At 39.6% G+C, this 25,825-nt stretch overlaps 1 protein-coding gene across 5 annotated transcripts in view; it reads left to right on the forward strand.

The window, feature by feature from the left end:
• LOC118225429 (sodium/potassium-transporting ATPase subunit beta-1-interacting protein 3) overlaps positions 1-25,825 on the forward strand; it is an 89,469-nt gene that overhangs the window by 36,598 nt on the left and 27,046 nt on the right. For all 5 annotated transcript variants that reach the window (XM_035413810.1, XM_035413809.1, XM_035413812.1 and 2 more), the window contains exons 2-3: positions 3,186-3,323; positions 6,811-6,891. In XM_035413810.1, the coding sequence (XP_035269701.1) occupies positions 3,186-3,323; positions 6,811-6,891 (219 nt within the window). The remainder of the gene's footprint in view (positions 1-3,185; positions 3,324-6,810; positions 6,892-25,825) is intronic.

Raw genomic sequence — 25,825 nt, forward strand, 5'->3', positions numbered from 1 at the left:
GGAAGTCATACTGGAAAATTACCAGGATGAAAAGTGTGTACAAATTCTAAAGACTACTTCTGTAATAACTTTCTCAAATAATTCATGATTATTTTCAATTGAAACATTCAAGGCATGCACTTGATTGATTTCTGTATCGTTCTAAATGAATTACCCTCTGAACAGCTTAAATCATAACATTGCATTATTTTCTGATAGCTACCATTTATTTTGTATGGACTTTAGCTAAAAAACTTATCTTAGAATACCAAGAATAGCAAATGAAAAGAAAGATGCAGCATTGCTGTACATTAAGAATACCAATTGAAGCATGGAATATAACCTTTTGTGGAAAAAAACAAAAAAAAAAAAAAAAAAACAGTTTTGACTATGTGACTGTAAGATTATTTTGCTAATTAAACTTCAAATTAATCAATCTATCGCCACAAAGATGTCATGTTATCTCGCAAGAAAACAAGTTAAAATAGTTACGCCATGAAGCTGTAATCTCAAATGTGTTTGTGCTTTTAATATACTGATAACTTTTATTAACCAATGAATCTCACTATATATGAAGTATGCTACTGTATCTATAAACTCTTGTAGGGAGACCTGTAGGTTCAGAAAGGCAAGTTCATTGCTAAGTTATAAGCAATGTCTGTGGTCTTGCCTGTGAAGATACTTACAAGTGTCAACTTTTCCCAGTTTGTTTGACAGGATAAAAAGACCATCTAAGGTGGTCCTGCACAAAGTAAAATATGCTTTAAATAATACAAAAATAAAAATAATAAAATGTAAGAAATCAGAAAAATAATTTATGCTACACAATTTTTACTGAAAGGAAATGTATAATATTCCTAGACAAGTAAACATGCAGACATAAGAACCTGTTATAAAATATTTGGTCGAACTAGTTGTTTGGTATGTTTTATAACTTTGGTCTTGAATGAGTAATTTGTTTTATGAAATGTACTGGTTGCTAGTGACGATTGCCATGAATATCCATTAAAAATGGGGTTGGGGAAGGGATGGAGTGAAAGCGAGACATTTCTGTTGTGCTGTTGATAGTTCCCTTCCTGTTTCGGCTTTCATCGTTTCCATGGCCTCGGCCCTTCTGTGATGTCACGCAAGTGCTACGAATTGCACGTCTAATTGAGAGGGTGTGCTTTGTATTTCTGAAGAGGCCGGAAAAAAGGAATCTGAAAACAGAAGGAACGACAGTACCATTATTGTCTTCTGTCAGCATGTATGGAGGCAATAAAAAAATAAGAAGACACCCCCCATTTGTGAGATAGTGACCTATTTGTGAGCTAAAGGTCACTAGGCTTTTTATGATAAATTATGAAGCATTGGCTGTCTTTTGTAAGCATGGGAGACAAAAAGGAGACCAGTGTCTCTATGGAGAGGGTATATAAGGATTTTTATTATTCTGAATTAGCATTATACAATGCTATGATCTCCCAAGTACAGTCCGATTTACAGCGACTTGAAACGGCTTACTGTGCTCTGACCTGATTCAACCAACCAGCTGTGCTACCATTCATTAATTATAATGAAAGGCCTGTGTTTCTCGTTGGCAAATGTAGATCAGGCAAATGTAAAACTCGATTTAAAATAGCTTAATGTCACAAAGTGATTTTCATAAAGTTTTGTGTGTACAGGCTAAGCCTTTGTCCTTTGCAGCATGCCCGGGCCGTTTGCACAATTATGTTTTTATGTTGGTGTCACAGAAACCTGCTGTGCCAGCGTGCAAATGAATTGCAGCTGTGTAATGTGAGATTTGCACAGGGTGAAGCACTATGGCCAGCGGAATGGTTTTTGAAAGTGAGCAGCTGACCGGACTAATTGACATTGCGGTGTAATGGAGTTGTTCTGCACAGGACAGTGCGGCGATGATGGCTTTTTAATGGCCTGCGCTAGATTCATGAGAGCCGCGTCCCTTTATATCGGCTACACTGGGGATAATGAAGGAGTGGCTGGGACCCAGGTGCCGAGGTGGCGGCTGGCTGTGTTTTCATTGGTCCCTCACTGCATCTAATTGCTGGCAGCTGTTGGGCAGGGTGGTTATGAAGTGAGGGATTTGGGGGATGGCCTGTTTCTGCTCCCCTGGGGCCTGTGCCGGGGTGCAGGCAAGGCCAGGGGGTTAACAAGCACAGGTAACCGTGCAAATAGCACCTGCACAGCCACTCAGGAAGAGCAGGCCTCCACCTGCTACTCAGAATGATCATGGAGAATGTAAGATTTAATCAGTAAAGAGACCCGGGCAAAAACAATAAACGGAACGACTGCAGCAACCATCCCAGTGCCCCATAGCACATTTTATTAATGTAATAGGTCATTTATTATTTATTATCCAGCATGGCTTACAGGGCTGTCATGGCACAATATAAAAAGTTCATTTCATTCAGGGTGTAAGAACAAAGCAGGGGTAGAGAATAATACAGACCTGACTGGGCATGACAATAAACCTACTGTGCTGTACAGCCCAGGCACGTATGCTTGCAAATGAAGTCCAACGCTGAGACTGGGGTCACTGGTTTCCTGCATGCAGTGAATTCTGAGTAGTGCGTGAAGTCAAAAGATAACTTTGAGCATTAATGCCCTCTGAAGCTTTTCATTAGAGGATTAAAAAGCTGGCCATTTTAGAGCTTTGAAAGATCTGAGGAAACTTTCACAATATCCAACTATGATGCCTAATCTCCTTGCAGTCTAAATGTTTTCACAATGGCTTGTTAATTATAAGAAAAACAGCGGTTTGGGAAGATAGGGCAACTGGTTGACTTTTTAATCATGCTGGGAAACTTGCAGGTTTTAAGACTGCTTCAGTAACAGGATGTTGAGTTACAGATAAACAAATTGGCTGTTAAATCTTCTGCTTTTCTTTTTTCCATGTGAAAGCTTTGACTTTTTAGCTTTAGCTTTTGAAGAGTTTGTGAATTTTTTTAGCAAAGGATAAAGGTTGCTACAAGTGAAGAAGCAGGATAATAGGACTTATGCAGAGAGAATCTGTTCCCAGAAAGGTCAAGACTAATTCAGTTTTGCAGTGAGAAAAGTTATTTTATTCTTCCAAGTGAATGTGTACTTTCATGGTGCCTTTTGTTTTAGTTGTTATGCATGGGGTTCACTGCTCTGGAGGGTATTTTTGTCTCTGAGATGTGTTTGAATTAGTGACACTTTCTAACCACTATCGTTTTCTTTCTCTCTAGCTTGCTTCATTAGAGCGGCAAATCTTTGATTTCCTTGGTTACCAATGGGCTCCAATCCTTGGAAACTTTCTTCACATAATAGTTGTCATTCTGGGCCTCTTTGGAACTATTCAGTATCGGTCCAAATATATCATTGTGGTAAGTATTAATTTGTGTACTTATTTGACTGAGCTTAGATGTAATTACACACTTGATGTTTCAGTTTTCGTGAAGGTCAGAAATCAATATAGTCTTGTGATCTTTTCAAAGACCTTTAAAATTAGTTATGACAGCAATGACAAATAATATGCTTTTACTGGTATGTCTGGTAATCCCAATTTACATGTTCTCCCCATTGCCATAAAGCTAATTTAGAGAAACAATTTCAAATGACATGTTTTTGCCTTGGATGCAGGTTTTTGGAAGAGAAATCAGTGTGCCGTGCCTTTCAAGCTGATCTTGTGTAGCACAGTTTAAAAAAAGTTATATTTATGAATTGATTCACAAATCCTTTATGTTTGGAGTATGCCGTATAGTTGTTGTTGACATTAGATTAGACCACATTGCAAATGTAATACATTCCTCACAAGCGACCCCGTGAAGAGTGTAGCTAAAAATGCAGACCTTGAATTGATGTTAAGCATTATAGACCGTCACTTTGTAGTTTAAGTCAATTACGTCTCCTTTGCCTGCATGTGGTGCCAGACACTGTTGGAACTGTACCATATTCAAAATGAAAAGGAAGCTTTAATCTAGTGCTACATGATGTTATGATTCATGAAGCCTTCACAGTTCGGGATTATAGGCAGTACATGCTCGGCATGCTGATGTGATGTAAATAAAACTGGTCATAATGGAAATATATTGTTTGATGTACAGTGTACAGGGGGCAAGTGGGCTTTCTAAACAGAAGCCTGCAATTTTGAATCCTGCAGTTCCCTCTGAATAATAAACATTAGCAACAAGAATTGCTTCAATATCCAGCTGTAAATGGATAATACTTCAAATGTAAGCTACATACTGTTAACTTGGCCTGGACATAGCTGGTGGCTAAGTAAATAATGCACTGTAATGTGATGCATAAAGTGCTGTAAATGGAATAAAATGAACCCGAGGAAACTGTGAAGCACATAGAGGTGTTAAATATCTATGGTACGGCTTTCCAGCCCCCGAGTCCTGTGAATTTTCTGATTCACCCCTTATCATTTGGGGCATATGGCTGCACAAAACAATATGCAGACAATTAACTGGCAAACAAGGCTGTCCTAACGAGAGGCGAGCAAAGAGAAAAGGGTGTGCGTACGATAGATTGATGCTTCGACACTACCAAACGTGCAGAAAGAGTATGTGTTTTTTGGCTTTCTGTTTAAATAGTTTCTCTTCTTTGTTTGTTTGTATTTTTAACAGGAATAATTGCTTGTAGTTAAATGAAAGTTAAAAAGCACATTACTGGGGCGTATTATGATAGCTCCATATGTGCGCAATCAGTTGAGATGTCATTTGTATTTAATTAAAATAGAAGATGCAATTACCTCAAATCTTCTTAGGGCAGCATCATATTTGCATAATTATGGCATTTTGTATAAGTTGTAATATTGGTAATTCAATAAGTAGTGATTGGATAGGATAATTAATTAACTGCTTGAATATGCAGAATTTTTACATTTATTGAGTAAAAACACATTTTTGACTAAAGTTTTTTTAACTGTAGAATATCATTCAGAGATTAAATAAATTGTCTCTCACACACTCATTTACACACACACACACACACACACACGTATACCATATACGGTGTGTAGTCAGAGAAATTGGGTGTAATTGAATGAACCAGCTGTGGGGACGGAACTGTAATTTGGTAGAAATCATTAAGGGGTGGGCTTATATGCAGGCCCAATGGACATTCTTGTTAATTAATTGCTTGTTAGTTTTTTCCATTGGGAAAATATTATGGAGTTACTCTGCTCCAGTGACACTTACTCTCCCCTGGTTTTGCCGTTGTGTCTGGCACACTGAAGGAAACAACTGTTTGCTCCAAATGTCAGACTGGGATTAGAAAATATCAGAGCCATGTTCCCCTGCTGCATTTTCATTTTACTATTAAACAAAGCAATTTGGCATTGTCAGCCGTTAGCATTTATACATTGCGATGGATCATACAGCCCAAATTCAAGCTAGGTGACTGCATCTCCAGAAACATGTTTTTAACACAACTGCCAACATTTTTGCTATTCGGTGCCTTTGGATCAAAACCCTTCCTTCAAAAGATCGCACTGAGCCCAGCATATCATTATTCAAAACCTACTCACCTTACTGAAATGACTTGGCTGGTTTCTCAGTTCTTCAAGGGCTTTAACAGGGCAATTATCGATGTGCCATTATGTACTGTAATAAGGGAATCCGGATTGAGCCAGAGGGGTAGTCAAAGCAATGTTTGGAAATGGTTCAGAATTAAAAGAAAGAATTAAAAGAAAGAAGGAAAAAAAATGTTTCTCAAAACCCCCTTAACATTTCACTGGGAGATTCACTGGTTCAGCTCTATAAGTTTGAGGACTTGTGTGAGTGTGGAAGCTGTGGGTACTACAGGGTGGGCTTGTTTTTCCCAGTCCAATACTGTTTTTTTGTAGATAATACAGTATGGGAGAGATTTTGGAGATGAAATGATGGTGCTAAAGACGGCAGGTTGGTAGTGGCTAGCTGAGAAACCCTGATTAGTTGGGAAGTGGTAGGGCACTGCCGTAAAGAGAGAAGCAAAGGGATAACTTTAAACATGTCTGACAGAAAACTTCAAAACAAGTGTCAAATCCCTCATGCTGCAGCATTAGACTCTGCATACCTTTTCAAGGAGTTTCACGGAGTTTCAAAGAACGCTTTTGTATAGGCATGGTGCTGCCTTGGGCATCATTTGTACGTAGACCTTCTTGTATTTTGAATTTAGGTCCAAGGCGTTATTCTCTGAAACTGCACAAGATTAGGTACATCAGTATGGTTTAGTACAGGGTTTAGGACCAACATTTTTAGATTTTGGGTTTTAAGACCTGCACAGCACGTGGAGCTGGATGGACCTGCAATATGTGTAATATTAAAAAGGCGAAGTGTACATTTGTGTATGACATCAATGAAATGTCAGTGTTTATGATTAATATCAATCATTCTGCTTCAGCCTGTCCAGATGATTCCCTAGTGAGTATGGTAGGTGAATATTTCCATGGAAAAAACCTGCAATAGCCTATAATTTCTTCTCATTGTGCTACATTTTTGAAATTCTTCTGACATTTTCATCAGCAAAGTCTATGTGTGAGTTTTATGCAGGAGTACATTGTCAAACATTGGGATCCTTAGCTTCATTTTGTTGTGATAAGCAATGAGTTTCATTTCACTGGATCGATGATAGGAGCAGGTGCAGTATTGGATTAGTGAATTGCTGACACCCACTTGGACATTCGGCTGGGAGAAATGGGCTCTCTCACCTCTGCGAGGTGTATTGTTGCCTTCTGTCCCTAATGCATCCCAATGGAGCATTATTGATGCTATTTTTTCCTTATTGATTTTTATCCTCCTGGCCCAAAGATCTTCATCGTCTCTCTCTCTCTCTCTCTCTCTCTCTCTCTCTCTCTCTCTCTCTCTCTCTCTCTCTCTCTTTTAGTACTCCATTTGGACTGCCCTCTGGGTTGCCTGGAATGTGTTCATCATCTGCTTTTATTTGGAAGTAGGAGGGCTCTCTAAGGTAAGATCATGTTACGCCTGCTCAATAGATATCTGGGGACTCACAGACTTGGCTGCCCAGCTCAAGTGCAAGTAGGGTGAAACTGTGGCTGCTTTGTGACAATTTGTAAGTGATTAGCCATTATTATCATGTCAGCACTAGGGGTTTTGTTGGCCAGCACAAGACATTACTTGCATGGCAAAAGGTCACATTGTGCATTTTCAGGACTGCTTTGCAATATTGTGCTTGAGATATTGTTACTTCCAGACCTGGGTCTAATGTGGCCAATTACATAGAATTGATTAGATGTCTTGGTAATTAAGATAAACAAGCATGTTCTTTTCATAATGGTGTTTGGTCTTGGAAAGTGCCTTGCTCTGGTATTAGGCAGAAGTGTACCACAGAATGGGGTGGGCAGAGAGTTTGCTGTAAATGATGTGTGTTGATACTGAACGAAGGAGTGCAGATGATTTTCCGGTATTTAGTTACTTACGTATGTCTATAAGCAGCACACTTTACTTTTGTATTCATTATTATCATTATTCATTAAGTGACATACAGCCAACTGTCATTTCGCTGTGCAAGCTGCCACTCCTCCCTCTCTCATTTAGCTTGTATGTAGGCCTGAGCAGCCACAAATCGGTGCGTAGACACCAGCTAGCATAACTTGAAGGACAGTCGTGCAACCTAATCTGTGCCAAAGTTTTTCAAACTTGGTAAAATTGAGGCGTTGTTATGCATTGTTTCCTCAAAAGGAAGTGTCCTCTGCTTTAAGTAAGACTACAAAGTTATCAACATTATCTGTATTAATGGGAGCAGCTGGGTGTTAGTTAATGAAAACATTAACTTCTCACTTGACGGAGATGTGTATAAATTGTTCTTTAAAAAAGAAGGCTAGAAAAGGAGGTAACTACACCACAAATCACACTATTGAACACACTACAATAAACTGCATTCGAGTTAACTTGGCATTCCTCTTTGACTCTTACCAGTGCTCATGTCACAATTTCAAGGTCCTAACTTAGAATATCTTCACCCCGTAGTTACTTGCCAATACACTAGTGCCGTTGCAAGATACACAATTGTATGTATGCAGTCCACAGGCCAGAGGCACGTCCGTGTCTACCAAGATAGATAGCGATCTGTATAGAGTCACACTACTGGCTGATCATCTGCAGTCTCCTTCTGTGTATAACTGTCAGTATAGAGGAAAGGTTAAAACATTATTATAGAGCCAGATAACCGAGTTATCTTTAAATTAATCTTGCTCAGGTAGCACTGGGTAAGACTACACGTTCTTCCACTGTTTGGTGTATATGAGGGGATTCTTGGAACTTTAAAGCCCTTAACTTATGTTTAAAATTTGTATGTGATTACATTATCCTCCAAATCATTCTGTTAGTCGAAAGGTTTGTCTGTGACTGAGATGAGACCATTACAACTTGAAGCGAAAAGTGCCATACAAATATCATGTTCACCTGGATACACAGTCAAAATAAAAAATAAAGAAATAAAAACATGCCCAAAAACCTGTTTATGGTTTCAATGCAGTTTAATGAACAGTACATATAAATCCTCTGAAGTGCATTTTTGGTGCAACTTCCCCTGCCCCTCCCAAACACACACACTCACCACCACAAATAAATTCTAAGCCTGTGTGGGCATAGTGCAGCTGGCCCATGTTGGCCTCCTATGCTTCTGATCTTGCACAGACAGACATAACTGTAACAATCCAGTCTGCAATTTGATAGTTTCTTCCCCAGTTCCAAATAATTTGCTAACAGTACATAATAACTGCCATAATTATATTCAAAGAATCACAGGAGGACAAAAATCTGCCAGAATGTAGTTTCTTAAATTTAAGTTTTGGGTGGCAGTGTTGTAAAAAAAAAAAAAAAAAAAAAGTCTTCCCCTAAGGAACAGGAAGCTAAATAACAATTTCGGTGCAATTACCTAATTTGACTTTTTGTGAGGGTTAAAAGGCTAAACAAGTTCAAGGTGTGTTAAAACCGATATAATGAAGTAGATACTCTATGTGGTGGTGGCCAGAAAACAGGTCGAATAAGAGCGAGCTGTAACTGATCCATTTGAATGGTGCAGCTTACAGCACAACCCTGCAAATGGAAGTCATACCAGCAGAAAAAATGTTAATATATTAGCAGTGTCCATAGCTAATTTAATCAAGGCCTTAAATAACATTGCGATAAATGCATTTGATAACACCATCAAATAATGTGCCCCTGCTGTTGTACTGGCTTGATTTGTACGGGCTCAGTTTTCATTCCGTTGCTCACGGAGCACACACACACACACACACACACACACATCATTACTGAAGATGAGCACCTCTTCACACATTCCCATTTGCTTTCGATAAAATAAGTAAATAAGGGAAAGCAGCTCGAAGCTGCCTTTTCACTCCATTTGAGTTGGCATGCGCAGAACGGCATTATCATTTCTTCCTGCATTGCATACGGGAAAGAGCCGGGGTATTAACGGCAAAAATGAAGGATCACAATAATTTGGTACTCCCACAGCATTCCCGGTCACATTTATCTAAATTTGCCGTACAGTCTGAAATGGTCGGGTATAGCTATTTCCGCTTGTGTAATATATCTTGATTAGCTTGGGAGTCTGTGGTCCGCTGGTGAGGGGGACGGCTGGTGGTGAGATTGAACCCCGATGCTACGCCTCGCTGCCCGGGGGGGAGGGAGGACTGTGCACTCGGCTCTGACCAGGGACCGGCAGGAAAGGCCCATCTGTTCGGCTGATTGTGCCGACTGTCTGGGGAGCTGGTTTATCATCATCAGCGCACGGAATGGAGTGGAACACATCAAATTGTGGGAAATCGGAAGATCTCTGTACCCGAGGAAGGGGGGAGGGCACAGCTGCACCCTCGTGCCCCGACTGCCCCCACACAGTTAAACAATGAGAGGTTGAGTTACGCTTAAAAAGAGGAAATGGTCCGTTCTGGAAGTTACATGAAGTCTGACCCTCATTAGTCTGGAACTGGTCATGCTCTCAGGAATAGTGTGGGCTCGACCGCTGCTTTCATGTGCGTTTCCTGGATTACAAGTGAACTATCAGTATTACGCACTGGAAAGCAATCCCCTTCCTCTCAATTATGTCAAAACTGGGTACAATCGATATAATACATTTGAGAAAAGCACTTTTAACATTGTGGTTAGTCACTCACAGGAAAATACAAATGAGACTGCCATCAGTATCAGTTGTCGGCCCACCACCATTTTGCAAATCGGCAGTACACAAGTGAGCATTCACCAAATTTTACCAGCTTTCATCTCAGCTTTCTCCCCTGACCTGTCTGCTAGCGGGTCGCTATAGTGCTGATGCCTGACAGCTGTGCCAGTAGAGGCCATTCGCAAGCATATAGCCGGCACTAAATGCTTGCTGACTGGGACAGTTATTGGCATATCACAGCAGCTTTGAACAAAACGCTCAATAAATCCTGGTGAACAAACATTAGAAAATCTTTTTGTGTGAACATAAACTACAGAATATGTGATTTGTTTTTCTTTTTTTTAAGTTCTGTGGTAAACCTGCCTTGGTTGTAGGCCCAGAGAACCAAATGTGTAAATTAAACATGAATTATATGTGAATATGGGAAAATGATGGACAATTGTTATGATGCGCCTAATGCAATATTGTAATAATGTAAAGTAATATTTTAAAGACTTTGAATTCTCTGAATTTAATTCTAACCTGCGGTACTATTACTCTATTTTCAAATAGGCTACTCAAATTCTGTATTTGTATGCCTTAAATTAACCAATAACTTCATGTGTATACCAATAACATAATCTGCAATTGGGGTGTGCCTGTAATTAGAACTGTTGCTTCACTTACATCTTATTTCCAAACATCTTTGATTTTATATGTCAGAAAACAGCGTGGAGCTAGTAGCGCTACCTAACTGGATAATACCTGGATGCGTATGGACACGTAAAACGGAGTAAAGGCAACTGCAATGGAATACCATTACAGGAAATTCCAGTTGCAGCAGACCTGTAAACACATTTAGTCTATATCATCTACTTCTCTTCTGTTACCTACTGCTCATGAGCTCTGAGTTGTTTTAGCAATAGTTCTGTCATCACATATGTTTTAAATGTATTCATGGATTTTCAGTGCATTGTATATTTCAGTACAACTACAGCTATTTCATTTTAACACTTTTTTTTCCAAATTGTATTATTCAGCAATTGTGCTTTGATATAAACTACTGCTTTGTCCATTCTTAATATAGTGTGTATATTCCCTATCAATGGAAATTGATTAGTTGTGGTTTAATGCTCTCCTTTTTGCTTCAGAGCTTGATATTGATAAAGCATAACTGCATTGCTGTTTCGGGTTTCTTATGGGTCTGGTTGACTGTGGTGGAAATTTGCTGCTGAGCATTACAAGTGCATCCGTGAAACGTTGCTTAAGTGGAGAATAGATATTGTGTCGTTTACAGTAAATAGTCTGGTGAACTCAGAAAGTAATACAGTTTATAAATAAGCATTAGCATGCCTACTACAATTTATAACAGAAAAATTACAAAACATAAATCATTCGGCTGCTCAGTGTTCAGCAGAAGAAAAATAAAAACACAAAATAAACATCTAATCGATCTTTCTCCTCTAGTAGCTATGCAGGCTGCCTTGACAACGTTGTTTGCCTGAGGGTTTTTAGAGTCCCAAATATGGCCATGTGGTGACTCCCTGATAAGTATATCAGGCAGATGAAATGTCCAGTTGCATCCATGGTTGGATTTGCCATAATGAAATCAAACCTCCACCTCACAATCAATTGATTTATTCTTCTTAATCCAATTTCTGTTACAACTGTCTTTATGTTCTATAGAGTCTGCGATCACAAAAATTTAGTTGGTCACACTCAATTTTGCATTACCCCTACGTGTGCATTAAGCTTCTTGTCTACATGAAGATTGAGGAATCAGTATCCTTCCCCCCAAGATACGTACAGTTCATACAGAAAGATAACTCGAAGCTTATTTAGTCACACTTCCAAGATTCCAAGACTATCTGCAGAAGCCACCATACCCTTCATAGAGAGATGGGTAGTATAGAGAGAGCAAGAGAGGGATGGATGGAGAAGGGGAGAGAGAGGAAAGTAGAGAGAGAGAGAGAGAGAGCGATAGCCCCATGCTTGGGCTGGTGAACTCGAGGGAAAGGATTCGTGATGGTCTTGTCAAATGTTAAAAAAGCTGAATAATCCAGCCAAAACCTGTCTGCCAGGAGCTCTCATCTCATAGGGATCACCATTAATTTAATATAAAAGCAGTCATGTGAGCGGGGTTGAGCCAGAATAAAAAACCTAACAAGCAGCATAATTATTCCTGTCTTAACTCCTAGGCTATTTTTCTATGGAATGAAGCGAGTTATTTTTAAACCGTAATTTTCACTATTATGGCATAGATAAGTAAGAACATTGTAAGTGAGTTGAATGCAGGGCTGAAGGATTGCTATCACTTCACAGTGTCACTTTTTAATGAGCTGGCATATCACTGCTACTTGTTTGATGCAGACATATAGTTTCTTTGTAGAGCCTCTGAAGCATGCTGATGCTGCACACCATCTTTACAGAAAAAACTCCTCTTTTCTTATCTCAGTTTGCAACACTGATACCGAAGGGAGTGTAAAAGGACTCAAAAGAACTTTTTCCATGATCATCCTTCCCTGAAACAGTTTCAGGTTGTTTTTTATCAGTGGAAGGCAGACACAATTTGCATCTGAGAGAACCCCTGTCAATAAGCCCTTCTCATTTACAGAGGTGGCGTTTGCAGGAGATCTCCTTTATGCTGGTATTCCCGGAGATAAGATAAGATACTTACGCGTGTTATCTGTGACCACAACACAGATCGCTGCCCTCCCTTCTAAGTCTCCAAATGAACAAAAACAGGGGCCCTTCCTCTACTTACCACAGGCCACATGTAACAGAGAGAAACAACATGCTTTTGGGGAACAATATTTTGTGCAACATTTTCAGTGTTGAGCTGACCTCAAAATTAAGAGGTCAGTTTCACTAATAATAATAATAATAATAGTAATAATAATAATAATCATGACTTTATGCACATAGCTTGTTTCAAACAAGTTTTTTGTAGTTCAGTGCTTCACAGAAAACATAAGATACAAATATTATATTGTATAAAACAGTTCCAATGAAACACAAAAAACAGTGAAATTCAATGGGAGAATACTTATATGCTCAAATTGAAATACTAAAACGATCATAAATTAATAAAAGTATGATTACCGATGAGTGAAAACAAGGTTAAAGGCTTTGGCTGCCCATGGAAGAATTGGGGGCCCCTCCTTCTTGGGGCCCAAAAGCAGTGAGCACAGAAGCAGAAAGGCAGCAGAGGAGGGCATGTTGACTGCTCCCAGCCAGCATAAACCTCACCAGTTAGCACTACCTTCTGCACACTGAAATATTTATATAGCACCTTTCCCAATGCCAAAGATTCTTATTTTATTTATATAGCGCCTTTGCAGGTCCAAGGACATAGATTGGCTAGGCTAGAAATTGCAGGTATTTATTTATTATTATTTAAGTTATTACTTGTGAATGTTTTTAACTCATCGAGTTGTAACTTTTCAACAACAGTGATTGTATTGTGTATGGCCACATCGGCTTGCTTAACATATTAATAAATCGGAGGCCTATTGCTTCCGGTCTGAGTTATCTCTCCTTTTATTCCTACTATTTACCAAAGAGAAAATTAAATGGCTGGGATTAGCATTTGAATGAGAGCAGCCACACTGCACATCTCCTAAGTATGGGATTGTTTTGATTTGCACAACACTGTCAGCTCCCCCTTCATTATGCCTGGTTGCTGAGGACATTTTACCATGCTATGAAAGTCATACAAATTATATTGTTTGGTGCCATCAAAGCTTTTTATTACTCTTTCATCCAAAGCAACACTCTTGTCAGATCTAAATGTAAAAGCAGTTGAATAGCATGATGATAAACAATGACATAGGCAGGGAATAATGTGTATGAATTATGCATGCCAGTTGTAGAAACGTTCCACTATATTGTAACCATTATGTCTTTAATTATGACTGCATATAAAGTTGACAGTCAGGCATTTGACTTCACTAACAGCTATTGTGCACAAAGAAGCCAAGGCCCCTACAATTTCCACATTCACAACCATTGCTTCTCTGTTTAACAGTGACCAAACATGATTAAGAGCTAGCAGGTACATTTAGACCTAAATATAGCCTCAATATCATGAATTGCTCACTTGCCTTTGTAAAGTTGCTGCTATTTTGATTGATTATAATTTCATTTCATAGCTATGGCAGTGTCTAAAAGTTCAGGGGTTGGAGTGATTTGAAATTCATCATGTGCATCAATGTTCAAAATGTTCTGTCAGTCTATGTATTTATAAGAAATATAATATTTAGAAAAGATTTTAATACATTCCATTTTGGTCTCTTCAATCCATATTTTATTGACATTTTTGTGCCAGATTTCAATGACTGAGTATCATAAAAAAAAGTTAATATTTAACTTAAATATGTATCATTGAAACTACTTGAAATGAAGTGGTCATACTGAATATATGAGTCTCAGAAGGTGACTTGATTAAGTTTTGTGGTGGGTGCGGTCATGCTGTGGAGAGAAGGCGGCTGTGTGACCTGCTGACAGGCTAGCGGCTCTCTGGTCTGTACCCATGTCTGCTCCGCATGCCAGTGAAAAGGTGAGGTGTAGGAACCATAGGAGCCATCTCCAGGTGGGAACATTGTCTGCACTGCGAGGCAGTGGAGAGAGATGGATGTGAATCCCGTGTGGGCCATCTATCATGGTGCCCTCGGGAAGAGGAGAAGGACTCCTCAGGTTCTCTGGGTCTCTCTCTGTCTCTCTGTCTCTCTCTCTCTGTCTGTCTGCATCTCTCTCTCTCTCTCTCTCTCTCCCCCCTCAGTTTGTCAGGTTTCACCAAAGTGTGAGTGTGATCTGATTTATTAAACTGTTTTCTGTGTTCTCTGACTTTTTGTGTTATAGTAAATTTTCTATGCCAACTGTTCCAGGAAAATTTCTTACTCTAAAAAAAGTGTAACTTTTAACGCTTTTTAGTGCTAATTTAATACTGCAGGAGGAGAGCTAGCACCAGTTGAAGGAGGGGCATATGTTTTCCCAAGCACCTAATGTTTAGCTGAAATGAATGAATGTATCAATAACCTAAGGAATCCTGGCCAACTTAAAGCCACCCTTCTGTTGTTGAAATGAAGACACCACCACTGTGAATTCCCTGTTGTCTACTAATGACATAGCTTGGTACCTGCACTGTCTTGGCTGTAGGGCCCATTTTGCGCTCTTGGCATGCACATTTACAGACTGAAATCCATTATATTTAGGCAGTTTGTTCTATTTATGTCCTACAATCACCTTTTGATTCCCTGCTTTCTGAGAACATCAGTGTGGGTGTCACTGTTCTTTGCACAGAGAATCAGACAGCACTGGGTTTGATGATTCATTTCAAGGGAAGGGATTAGTGATTTATCAGAAGGTGCTAGAAGCTTCTGCAGAAGCTGTGATGCTATATTTGTTTGGAGAATTTGTGTTTAATTAATCCCCAAAGAAGCTCTTTTCTACCCTGAGGTAAGGGAGTTATGAAACACTATTTTTCAGCCAGAAAATCTATTTCACCCACACACACACACACGCACACACACATATATACAGTATACACACACACACGCTCACAATTATGAAATATACATAAATATTGCAAATATAATTGCATTCCATTATAATCAAGTACACGCTGTGATTCTGCATTGGTGTATGATCTCTCATTGTCTTGTTTCCATATATTGCTGATGGAGTCAATATTTGATAAAAGTGATCACAGGGTTGGGCAGCAGCCTGGCTATCCCATGTGAGATGACAACAGCACTAAAAGCTGTCACCAAAGGCTGGAGCTGATTTATATCTCATGATCAGTAATGCTTCCACATCCTGTCATTTCAACAGTTAGCTTTCTGGTACAGGCCGTTCTCAATGGGCACAGACGTCTTTATGCTGCATCTTCATAGCTTGAGCGCAGGGATTCACATGCAGAGGCTGTAACAACAATGTTACTATCAAGGAATTGCGAAAATGTTTGCTAGGTTGGTGCAGGATGTAGCACAGGATACAACCAATTTGACATAATTTGAGACTTCACATTGAAATAAAAAATACTTGACAAGGTGACCCTTTGCCATTTTAATGTACAGTTCCACCATATTGAATTAGCTAGCAGTGAAAGGCTTTTTAATAACTGAAAGTCTAACTGAGAGTCACTCAGCTGAAATCCAGCTGTCTTTGGAGAGGGGTGGTGGGGGCTTGACCACATGAATTCTGTGTAGAAGAGTGTCACTGTAGGGACCTGTGAGTGTCTTAACTCCTGCCATCCTTTGCTGAAATACAGTCATGTCTTCATTAATGTAATTCAGGGGTCCCCTGCACCCAAGGGCCAATGTGGGTGCAGATTTTTTGTTTTAGCCCAGCACTATGACACGTGATTCAACTCATTAACTAGCCATAGTCTTCAATCTTTAATCTAGACCTTGATAAGTCAAATCAGTCCCATAGCACTGGGCTAATATAAAAACCTGCACCCACACTGGCCAATTTTGGATATGACTGGCGACCCCCGATATAAATGGTTTCACGACATCATTCATCTTCTTATGGACCTAATTGATCTTTCTTCAGGGGAATAAATAGCAGTCTCTGTGGTCAGGTGGTGTTGAGCTGGGTTCGATATCTTCTGTTTATGCGGCAGTCCTTCGCAGGGAGATCACCAATACACCACGTTTTGTCATGCTGATTACTCTGTGTAAATGTTATGCTCTGGTGTATTATTTTTATGATTATGATCCTCTTTGCATTACCATCTGTGTGTAATTTCTAATCATTGTGAAAAGGACAGAATTAATATATCGATGCTAGTGAATGTCGATGTGTTGCAGAATGATGCTTGGTTTTTTCATTTTATTATTTTTACGTTGTGCACGGAGGTTTTTTTTTTAGGAAGCCCTGGTCGTTGGTGATCTCTGCAGATTTCAGAGAGAGCCTGTTATGAATATTTAGTGCCAGTGTTGTGCCACTCTCCCTAATGGCTCATGCTATATCATACCTGTGACAGCAGGGTATTACTCTCAGTTCATTTCCATCAATCCAGTGAAGGCTTTGGTTAGCGTTACAGCTGGAAGGAAGGCCTCCTACATTAATGCCACAACTGATTACCAGTGTTTTGTCGACTGCAGCCAATGAGCATGGAGGCTGTGCAGTTGAGTACACTGAGGAATGGCTGGCACTGTCAGTCCTAGCATGGAATGGAGAAGAGTCACAAAACTCTGTGAAACTGTTTAAACGCTGTGCAGACATGTTATTAAGCCAGAGCGGTGAAATATGAAAAGGAGTGACTTTTTTAAAAAATACATGCAGATAATTTTCCTGTGATTGAAAGAAAAAACACAATAAGCACTTTTGTTGCCATGGAAGAGGCGTGATTGTCCTAGTAACATTAATATGGAGACATTTGTGTATATTAAGCCCTGCGATAGATTGGCAACCTGTCCAGGTTGTGTTCCTGCCTCTGGCCCAATGCATGCTGGGATAGGCTCCAGCACCCCCCGCGACCCTGAGCAGGATAAGCGGGTATAGATGATGGATGGACGGATGTGTAAATTAGGAAACAGATTTCACCTTATCCAGTAATTGTCCAGCTGTCCTTGCACTCCACAAACACTTGTGGCAAGAAACGGCGGCTGAACTCAGAACACATTGTGCAGAATAGATTGTTCTTTTACATTTGCGGTGAAGTGTTCCATGAATACACTGAGCTACCTTTGTACTTCCAGCTATTCCAGAATAATAGCGCAGTGGGCATGTAACCCTTAATTGCACAGTGTCACTCAACCTAAATGCCCCCACTCCAAAAGTGCCACAGTGGCATATCCTATTATAATTCATCAAGGGTTCTCATTGTGTATTGCCATGGCAGCACAGCAGGACAATTAATCTTCATATGTTGATGGCTGTCATTTATTTATTTATTTTTCTTAATTTTTATTAAGAATGCATATATATACAGTACACTATATGACCAAACGTATTCGGATACCCCTTGGTTTGGGGCTGTTTTTTATGGTTTGGGCTAGGCCCCTTATTTGCAGTGAAGGCAAATCTTAATGCAATGACATTTTAGATGATTCTGAGCTTCCTGCTTTGTGGCAACAGTTTGGAGAACGCCCTTTCCTGTTTCAGCATGACAATGCCCTCGGGCGCAGAGCGAGGTCCATATAGAAATGGTTGAGTTGAAATCTGTGTGGAAGAACTTGACTGGCCTGCACAGAGCTCTGACCTCAACCCCATTCAACACCTTTGGGATCAATTGGAAAGCCAACTGCGAGCCAGGCCTAATTACCCAATCACTGCCCAACCTCACTAATGCTCTTCTGGTTGAATGGAAGCAAATCCCTGCAGCAATGCTCCAACATCTAGTATAAAGCCTTCCCAGAAGAGTGGAGGTTGTTATAGCAAAACAAAGGGTGGAAAAAAAAAACAAACGGTAGACCAACTCCTTATTAATGCCCATAATTTTGGTTGAGAATTTTTATGTCAGATTTCGGCATACTTTTGGCCATATGTAGTGTATATTTATATACACTATATATACTGAACACTGCACTTGGAAATCCTAAGCTTCTTTGCAATTTCTCACTAGTAATGACCTTTTTGCCACAATGTTTACTTGGCTCCACACATCTAAGCCTAACTCCTTTGCCATATTTCTTGCAACTTTAGTGTCCATTTTACAAGGTACATAGGATTTAACTAATAAACTCAACCCGGTGCTTTTCCATAAAGTTGTGTGGGTTACGTTTACTTTCTGATTGATGCATCTGAAGCTACCTCAGCCGAAGAGACTCCAGTTGTCTTCCACAGAGCTAGACTTTTAGGAAAATAAAATAATTGTAAAAAATTTAAAAACTTGTGTCTAAATCAAAAGCTGTGGAGAGTTATAGTGACACGAGAGAGCTTTACCCAAAGGGATATTCTTCCTTGAGCGAAATTAACCATCTGCAGTGTATAATGAAAGCAGTGTAAGGCAATTATTGCTGAAATTAAAGAGGTGTAATGCCAGTGCCACAACCACAGTGTTCAGTTGCATTTGGATAAATACAGTATGGATTATTTGTGTTTACAGATACTGAATTGAATTACTGCCCAGTTCCTTCAGCCTGAGCTGAGGAAAGCTGCTTACTTATTACTGTTTCTGTTTTTGGACAGGTTTCATGGAAAATCATCCCCCTTCCCCCCATAATTTGAATGCAAATCAGCAAAAAGCAATTTGCAACTGAATCTTGGGAGGGATGCAGTTCTGCTCAAATGGAACTTTGTTTACTGGAAGCAAGGCTAGCCCAGGATTTTGTGAATAGCGCAGACACTTTGGCATGGGAAACCAGCCACTGCCTTAGAGAGTGCAATATGCAAATACCAACACTGACCTTTGATCTCTTGGGCTCTACCCTGTGCACATTTAACAGAGCTTTGTGTTGCATTGCAGTGTTTATTTGCTAGACAGATCCCCTTAACAAGAGGAGCTTTTTCACAAGTTAAGGACCCAGCAAAAACGTACGTATTCTAAAAGGCTTCCTTAACAGGAGTAGGATATGTTGTTCCAAGAAGACTGTCAAACAGACGGAAATCCACTCACCTGGCTAATAAAACTTTGGTTGCCAGGCGGCATCCAGTCTTGTGGAGCACCCCGCAGCCTGCTCTGATTGGAGAATGGGATTAGAGGTAGGCCCTTTCTCAAAAACTAATTAACTGTGGAAATGCAGGCTGCCCAGACTGAATACCCACAGCAGCTTTTTCAGATGCAGAACAGAATTTATTCAGAGCTCTTTATCCATGTAAATTTTGAGTTCTGCTGTACAGTCCCATGCCTTCTCAGTTTTAATAACATTCTTTTTAGGGGGAGGGAGGGATTAATGGGAATCAGGTAGGTTCCTGGGGGGAGAGAGAAAGAGAGATAGAACAGAGAGACAGAGAGAGAGAGAGAGAGAGAGAGAGAGAGAGCTATGGATCACTGCTTGGTACGCCAACTTAACATGTTGAGCTAGAGCTGAATGTTTTGGTTGAGATTCTGGAGTGAGAAGGAAGTGGCTCAGTAGGCACTGGGAGATGCATGTTCTCTGTTTGAGCGCAACAGCATTATTTCTCTGCCAGTGTGTAGAACAGAAAAGTGAGAAAAGGGTGAGAGATCATCTGCATAAGGGATGAGAAAAATAAATGGTTTTCTGGAACAAACTGCACACATGCACACACACACCAAATGAAGATTAACAATTGGCAAAATACTATCACAATGATCTGTGTAAATAAGGTCTTTTAATCTGATTAATGAATGAGACTTCCTAATGACTTTTAGCCTTATTTAAAATGAATTAGCTACAATAGATAATATAAATAAGATATAAACTTAAGACACAATATTTATAGGAGTAGCATTCATTGGTTTCACAACTGAAATATACCCATACAGTTTTGTTTTCACATCTTTGTTGTCCATTGCGCAAATTACTTTTTATCTGCAGTCTAAGTATTTCCGTTCCAAATTACTGAAAATCATGTGTAATGAAAGCAAATAAAGCAGCGGTTTTCTATCATTCCTTCTGCTGTGATCTGAGCAGCCAACAGACAAACTGTTGTGATTCTCCTCATCTCGATTGCTTCCAGGCATACTATTACATTAAGATTGAGTAAACAAAGCTGTTGTATTTTATTATCTTAACCCTCCTGGTATGAAATGTGAATGCTTTCCGTGGCAGTTGTTGCCTGTCTGAACAACTGCCACAAATAGAAGAAAGCACAGTATTGATGTGCACTTTTTTTGTACAGTGATGAAAGCACGTCATGTCTTAGTCTAAATACAACTTGTTTATGGTTTCTGTGCCAACATAAAAGGCTTGTCACTGGAGCTGAGAATTTGTAATCCAAAGAATCTAAGTCGAACAAATTTAAAAAGTACTTCGTAATTAGTTACAATTACAATTTTGTTGGTGAAGAAGCCTTACATTGTTTACAGTGTGTGCACGCTGAAATGCAGGCTCTCCACTCACATATACACAACACTGTTTGTTTCGTCTTCTGGAATTAGTATAAACTTTTTGTTCACTATCTGTACAATTATCACTCTACAAACTTTGCATTCAGTCAGGGAACTTGTTGTTGTTAAGAACGTGATATTTCTGCACACAACAAAATTACAGGGACTCACAAAAATTCACCAGTAAGAATTAAAAGCTGATGGTAACAGAAGTAATGGTGGTGGCCAAAGACGCCAAAGAGTTTTAAATTTTGAAATCAACTTTGTTCAGCTGTAAACCCTGACTCTTTAACACATTTAACATATTTAATGTTCTAGCGGTGAAGTGGTAGGGTTCCTGCTGGCTTGATTAATGGGGGCATTAATTAAAGGCATACTATGCAGGATTTTTAGCCTTGCTGTGGTAATGTGTTTACAATTAAATACATTTCCTCCTCCATCCTCAATCCCACCTACTCACCTCTGTTTTTATATTTTATGTCCACTTTTTTACACTTTTCATTTCTGTACGTGTATCTACATTTTTTGATAGCTGTTACCATCAAAGAAAAGCAATTCCAAGGTTAATTCTTGTTTCTGAACAAGCCCTGTCAGCTTGTCATTTTGCTTCACTGTACTTGTGCTTCTTCACCCACTACAAACGCTCTGCTGAAGTCTGATCCCACCCTGCAGGCTGTAGCCACACCCACCCCGCCCCACACAGCACAGAGAAGTGTCATGCCCAGAAACGTCCAGATAATAATAATAATAATAATAATAATAATAATAATAATTATTATTATTATTATTATTATTATAGTACTGTGCAACTGGCAGAAGTACTATCTGTAAGGAGCTGCTGCTTTTCAGGAATCCTAGGTGCAAAAGGCAAGAAATTGGTTGATAATTAGAAAGGCTTGTTTTTTTTAAGGAAGGCTGTACCGCAGCGTGCTTTAAAAAAGTCAGGAACACTACCAGAGGTTATAGACTCATTAATGATGCCAAGTAAGATGGGGGCTAAAACATCCAGGACCTCTTCAAGTAACCCGGATGATCCAGAGGACTTGAGCAAGGCCGCATATGAGATGCAGTATCCAATAATTGTTAAGAAAGCAGTAATTCCCTCATAATTTGTAGGTGGACTGTAAACTGAGATTTTCTTTGCTCATGCTCAGTTCTTCTACATTGTATTTTTAAGTTTTGGATACTGTCATTCATCCACAGACAAGGATTTGCAGTCTGTAATCTTCTGGTTATAACGGGCATCATCAGATGCTTGTAAACGTTGCAACACATGCATCATTAAAGTTAGTCTAATCATTGATACTGTGGCTGAGTAGATTTTTTTTAAATCAGTAAAAGCAGAGACAATTTTTTTGCACATTGCTTGTTAAGCATGTGGGGGGTAATTATGTGTTTATTTGAAGGGGCCATTACCTGGAGAGCTGTATGAAAAAGAATAAGATAATGATTAGAAATGGAAACTACAGTTGAGCGTTAAGCCCAAAGTAAAAAACCAAATCAAGGGTACAGCATCTGTCATCTGTAGAAATTCAGAGGCAAATGAATTTGCTTGATAATCTACATGAATATTAAAATCACCAACCATAATAATTCTATCAAATCTGAGAACGATAGAAGATATAAAATCAAAGAACTGTTATTAAATTTAGGGGGGCGATTGTTAACAGTGAAGCAAACAGGGTCATTAGCAGCGACTCTACCCATAACAATCTCAGAGCTAAGGGTTGCTCCACTGAGATGGTCATACAGTTCACACAGTTTCTAAAAACAGCTACAAGGCCACCACCACAGCCTTTATGCCCAGGAGAATTTAAAAAACTACAATTTGGAGGACACTGCTCAGCAAAATGAGAGCTGTCACCAGGTCTATGTTATAAAAGAAAGTCTAAATTCTAAGATAAAATGTAAAAGTCATTTAAGATAATGATTTTATCAAAGAGAGACTTGACATTAAAGATAATATAAAGATAATCTAAATTACTGCAGATATTCAGTGGTTTTACAAAACGTATTTTAATGAAATATTCTTTTTTTTTTTTTTTTTTACAAATTCAGTGAGAAACACAATTTAAAATGTAATGGGAATGCATACTGCTATACGTGTAGGGTTTGCTGATAAAGGGATGGAAATGGGTGAAGCAGGACACAGACTAGAGGGAGTGCTCAGCGTGAGACTTAAAAGAAAAATCTTGATTCTTAATCAAGCCACAGCAAGATTCATGCTGCTACGCATTTGGGCATGAATAATGAAATCACATATTTTCTTTTGACAAATGTGTCCTTGAAATAAGTCTACAAGTGCGGTGTTAATTGATGAAAATGATCAGGTGTGCGTTGGCTCTGGTAATGCGCTGCCATGCACACAAAAGAGGTCCATAAATTATCAGTGAATTTCACTTTTAAAGTTGCGCCTATTTGACAATTTTCTTTCACCCCGGTGAACGAGCTCATTTTTTTTTGAGTGAGTGCCACACTTTTCTGAGCGGAGGGGCTTAACAGACACGCTTCGCAGCGATGGAGGCTGTCTCTTTGTTTCTCCGCGGCCCCGGAACAGCCTCGCCCTCACGCTCGCTGACGGCGCCCGTGACCGTGGGCGCGAGCGTGCCCGCGCTCTCCGTCGGTTCTCCGTGCGCAGCGGAATCAGCGGGAGCGCCAGAGCTGCTAGGATAAACAAAGCTGCGCCAGGCCGGTGGAAGCGGTGGCGTGGAGCGTCGTGGCAGGCTCCCCGCCGCCCGATTCCACTTCATCAATTACGCCGATCTGGCTCCCCGCTTCGCCATCTGGAGGAGCGTCGGCGGGGTCCGCGGCGTGATGGATGCAGGGCCCTCTGATCCCGCCGAGCGGTCTGGACGCCGCTCTGATTCGCTGCATTAACAGACAGATGCGCGGACGCGGAGACTCTCTCTCCCTCCGGTGACAGCCGCCGGCGGCCTCTGTCTGTGGGTGGCGCGGAGCGAAGTTCACCAGGAGTTCTGCCTGCTGTTCTGCTGGGCAAGAAAGGAGAGTGCACACAGCTGGCATAAACAGCCATGTTCACTTTACAGAACAGATAGCTACGTCATTCATGGAGGTAGAATGAAAACTCCGTCATAGAAAAATGAAAAGCTGGTTTAACAAATTCATGCTTGCTTAAAGTTAGTAAGCATGTGTGGCACCACTTTGCACTGATTAGATGCTAGATGTGTTTAATGAGTTATATGAATGTAGAAATTTGAAACGTCCTTCTCTCTTCTTAAAAAGAAACGTTCCTTTTAAAATGATCAATGTCGTGTTTTTTTTCTACATCAGTTGGTGATTTATTGAGTCATCGTGCTGAATGCATGCATTTGCATAATTTTTTGACAGACTTTTCACTTTTGGAGTCTGATACCCTGGGTTTAGAATCACTCGAACATTGTCATGCATTTGTATTCATCTATGCCATGGCATAAAGTCAATCATTTCCATTACTTTAACATTTTATCTAAGATATAAAACATTAAATTATGGCCAGTGACAAAACCAGTATATCATTTCATTTTTTTCCACTTCTTTCTATTTCTTGCAGATGAAATGAAAATAAGCCACATTTTGCACAATTAAAGTGCATTATGCACAAATTGGGGGAATTTCATGGGTGAACAGTACTGTTGTATCACTATAGAATGCAGTGCCCCAAAACCTCCTGTTTCTGTGTCTCAACTTGGTTAATGTAAGTGTGGCACCCTTTCCATTGTATGTACTAGATTATGGGAAGCACATGGCTTCTGTTTATAACTATTCCATACATGTTGTCTCCAAATCCAACACTGTAACACTGTTTTTAAGAAGGCTCTTTTTCCTGGTATGTGTCTTTTGTTATAGCTCAAGTCACACACCACTTTATAATATTTATTATAATATGGTACAGTACAGACAACAAGATTTCACTGATATTATGCAGCCACTTACTGAATTTGTTTGGCAAGAAGATTAGTGATGTACACACTTTTTTCTTTTTTTTTCTTTATTGTTATTGCTCTTTGTCTTATTTGTTACCTTGTGTTTTTGTACTTAATATACATTATACGCAGATTGAATGAAAGGTGTATTTTACAACTTCTAGGGAGTGGAAGAGAGCTTTGTTTGCAGAGAGGACATTCTGTATACACATACTTAAGTAGTGTTTTTAATTTGCTCTTGCATCAGGTTTTGGATGATCAATTAAGTGGCACTGACTTTCTCATACCCAATTTTTTTTTTACTAAAGCTGATTGTCACGCTGACATCAAATGGAACATCTCTCAGTTATGGAAGAAGAATAAACGTTATGCTACTTTGGGGCGTTGTAATTATTTTCCTTATCACTCTTATAAGGCTTGCCCGATTTACGGCAGGCAAATTAACCCCCATTTAAAGTTCCTGTCACCTCTGGAAAAGAAGTAGAAGTTTCTGACAGGTCATTAATTTACTTCCCTCATGCTGATAACTATAATAAGGGACCAGCAATTATCATAAGGAAAAGACCAGAAAAATTCCTCGTGCATGCTCGTAAATTTGCATGCCAGTGTCAGATTTATACAGCAACCCTGTTTACTGAGGCATGCTATAATTCTTGTCACGCTGAAGCCGGATTTAAAAGTTTATGATCAATTTCCTGGCCTGAAGGAGATGCAGTGTGCTTCTATGACATATGCTGCTTACAAAGGGGTCAAGGTAACCCATTATATCCTAGGAATTTGGTTTCTGCTAAAGTATTGAATTCATGACAAATGGCTGGATTTGTAAAGAGTACCATGATCGGTTTCAGGTGGGGAAAGAAATCTTCACCTATTTTTGAGTGATGTGCTA

Source organism: Anguilla anguilla, chromosome 4, assembly GCF_013347855.1.
Source record: "Anguilla anguilla isolate fAngAng1 chromosome 4, fAngAng1.pri, whole genome shotgun sequence".
Taxonomy (NCBI): domain Eukaryota; kingdom Metazoa; phylum Chordata; class Actinopteri; order Anguilliformes; family Anguillidae; genus Anguilla; species Anguilla anguilla.